The 3198-nt window shown below is 48.5% G+C and overlaps 1 protein-coding gene across 1 annotated transcript in view; it reads left to right on the plus strand.

Annotated features, from left to right (window-relative positions):
- The first annotated feature begins 282 nt into the window (after window positions 1-282).
- The window catches only part of LOC103616325 (interleukin-1 receptor-associated kinase-like 2), a 19006-nt gene continuing 16090 nt past the window's right edge, over window positions 283-3198 (plus strand). The window contains exons 1-2 of the mRNA XM_017735217.1: window positions 283-334; window positions 409-519. Of these exons, the coding sequence (XP_017590706.1) occupies window positions 283-334; window positions 409-519 (163 nt within the window). The remainder of the gene's footprint in view (window positions 335-408; window positions 520-3198) is intronic.

Here is a 3198-nt window from a genome sequence, read left to right on the forward strand (position 1 = left end):
GGGGCCCGGGGGTGAGATGGTCGCGGTGGACTTTACCTTTTTGCCTTCCCCCGCCGCCGTTCTCCTTTCTCTCCCCTTTTTCCTTCTTCCACTTTTACCTTTCCCTTCCTTTTCCCTTTTTCTCTCTCAATTTCCTTTGCTCTTTCTTTTCCTTTCCCCCTCTCGTTTTCCCATTTCCTCCTGCTGGTTTTTTTTTTTCCTTTTCTTTTCCTTTTCTTTCTTTTTTCCTCTCATTTCCCCGTTTTTCCTTTCTCCTCCCCATTCATACCAGTGACTGGGGCCATGGTAGTGGCCTGTGCACAGGGAACTGAGCTGGAGATTAGCTTTGTCCCTTGTGAGCAGATGCCTCTCAGAGCCACTCATTAAAAAGTGCCATAATTGGTATATTCCCACCTCGTTCCCTGCCAGGGCACCTCTGGCTGTTCCGGGATGCAGGGACCAACGATGGGCTGCTTGTCAACCAGCAGGAGCTGTTCGTGGCAGCCCCCAATGTGACCAAAGCTGACATCACACTGCCAGGTAAGGGACAGGACTGCATGTGCCCTAGGGAATTCTGAACTTGGTCTCTTCAGACCTGTTACAATTAGTGAGAAATCATATCCTCATGAAATTAAACTTGCTCAGACACTGGAAGAGGTGCCTCTTGGCAGGAACTACATCTGTCTGCTCTCTGGAGAGCCCAGCCTGTCGTGGGTCACTGCTGCGGGCTGTACTGTGTGTTCACATGCTCAGAGCAGCATCATTGGCATTGGAGCAGCAGCCGAGAGCCCTCGTGACAAGGTTGTGTTGCGTTTGTGTTTAACTGCAGTGTTCACCCTGAAGGAGAGATGTCTGCAGGTTGTGCGCAGTCTGGTCAGCCCAATGGACTACAGGAAACTGGACATTGTTCAGTCGTTATATGACGAGCTGGAGGATCATCCTGATATTTGGAAGGATCTTCAACGGCTTTCTCTGGAGAGGAATGAAGCACTGAGGAACAAAATTCTGGAATAACACGATTTACTCACTTCAGTACTTTCCTCAGTAGCAAACCCCTGAGTCTGAGCAGCGAGAGTCGCCAGGAAACACCAAGAACTGATGCCTCTGTTTAAAGCTTTGAAACATAAACTCAGTAATGTTGGTGATAGCAGGTCAAATCCCAAAGACTGAGCAGCACCTGGAGGCATGCCAGGTTCTGATGGTTCAGTTCATTTCTTCATTACATGTATTGCAAACCGTAGGGTAAGATCAGAGCAGCTATATGGAAAATATTCATACGAAGTAACTTTCATTGTATTAGAAAGTGAATTACACCAAGGATTAATTTAGCCCAGACTAAGGGTTGTAAGTGTCACCCATTTAGTTTGAGTAATTTGGTTTGATGGACTTTCCCTTTCATGTGTAGCCTCAATGTGCCTGTGGGTCACAGAGCATGGGGGGTTTGTACATGAGGGTTTCCAGCACCGCCTGAGGGTCTGACAAACATTACATTGGTGGAAAGACGAAGTGTAAATGCTTGGAGGTTATTCTGCCTCTTGCCTTTCCACGTACAAAGCCATGTCATACCCACTCTAGGTCTGACATGTTTTTATTCTCATCATACCTCAAATGCCTTATTTGCCTTTGTCATAGGATTGTTGTCTGGCTGATCTCAGCCACACAGACCAGATCCTAGTTCTATGACACCCTTGTTCCCCAAAGCTGCTTCCCCAGCAGCCTCTACAGGGTTCACAGGAGGTAGATGCTTTAAGTTCTGTCTTTTCCCCTTGCAGTGCTATAGTCTGGGTTGTAGTAGGAGGCCTTTTCAGGGAGCCTGGGCCTCTTGAGCTGCCTGTGCCTTCTCAGGACCAGTGGGAGCTGTATTTGCTCACACAGCTAGTTCACAAACAGGGCCATGCTTAGCGGCAGGCTGCAGAAACAGAGATAACATTTCTTTGCCTGTATTCTGTTCCCCCGTGTCTTAGTGGAATGTGCTCTTCAGTGAATGCACACAGAGAGTTCAAAGCAGCATAGTTTAGTGTTACATGAATTGTCTGCCGAGCAAGATGTGGTGGAACTCAGGTTAGAAGCAGATTGGTAGGAGACTGATTACAGCAGGTTATTTCTGTGAATACGTTTCCTTCCAGCTGTACATTCTGAGAGCAGATGTGAAACGGAGAATCTCAATGTATTTTGTAAGTATGGAATGCCTCCCTATTTGTAAACTTGTTTTTCTTACATATTTGAAGAAACTGATCTTTGACATAAAAATGGAAATGTGTGCTAGCTTTCTGACTGTAATTCTGTCAGGTATATTCCCCAGTGTCTGTGTGTTTGTATCCCTGTGATACTCTGACAAGTGTTGTGGTTGATCAGTAAACAGACACTTTGGAGTGTCCAACCTGCCCAGCCAGTTGCTGCAGGGCTGTGTTGTGGCTCTCATGAACTATCAGCACAGCTTCAGGCAGTGTCTGGGCAGGAATGGGGCTACTGGCAAATTCTGCTCTTACCACCTCTCAGATCTCTGAGGGGAAAGTGAGCCCATGCAGGCCTTGGGAGCAGACATGGGTCAGTGCCCTAGGGAGCCTGAGGGTCAGAGGGTGCTTTCTCTGCTCTTAACCATACCTGGGAGGGGGTTCCCTCCTGATGTCTATGAGGCTGTGCACTGCAATAAGCATGGCAGCTCTGCCAGACCCTGGCAGAAAGCTGGCCTGCTTGGCTGCAGCTTTTCCTGTAACAGTTGGTATTAGGTGTTGGGTTTAACAGTCTCTACACGGCACACACGTTCTGGGTATTTCTTAGTTGGGTGGGGTCTGTGATTTCTTGTGTGTCTTATGAGAGTGTATTTTTCTGCTCTGGAGTGGTCCTTTGGATCAGAATAAAAGATTGGAGAAACTCCAGCTGGCTCTAACACATGAACATTGGGAAATGCAGTCTCCTACTAGTTACTCAGATGGGTTAGTGATGAGTGAAAGTCGTCATTTACTTGTGGCAGCTGTGTTAGCACGGTTTCAGTCGCTCCCAGCACGGCCTCTTTGGCCATCTCAGGAGCAGCAGTGACAGCAGGTCAGGGCCAGCCCGAGCGAGCGCGGTGTGCCGGGAACCTGCTGCGCGGGAAGCGGCGGGGCACAGCTGAACGGGAGAAATCCCAGGGAAATAAATGTTTCTGACACCATGCAGTGTCCAAGGGCTCGAGGAGAGCACACAGCAGTGGAGAGTCCTGCCCACACCACGTTGAAA

The sequence above is a fragment of the Corvus brachyrhynchos genome, unplaced genomic scaffold (genome assembly GCF_000691975.1).
Source record: "Corvus brachyrhynchos isolate BGI_N302 unplaced genomic scaffold, ASM69197v1 scaffold95, whole genome shotgun sequence".
NCBI classification, from domain to species: domain Eukaryota; kingdom Metazoa; phylum Chordata; class Aves; order Passeriformes; family Corvidae; genus Corvus; species Corvus brachyrhynchos.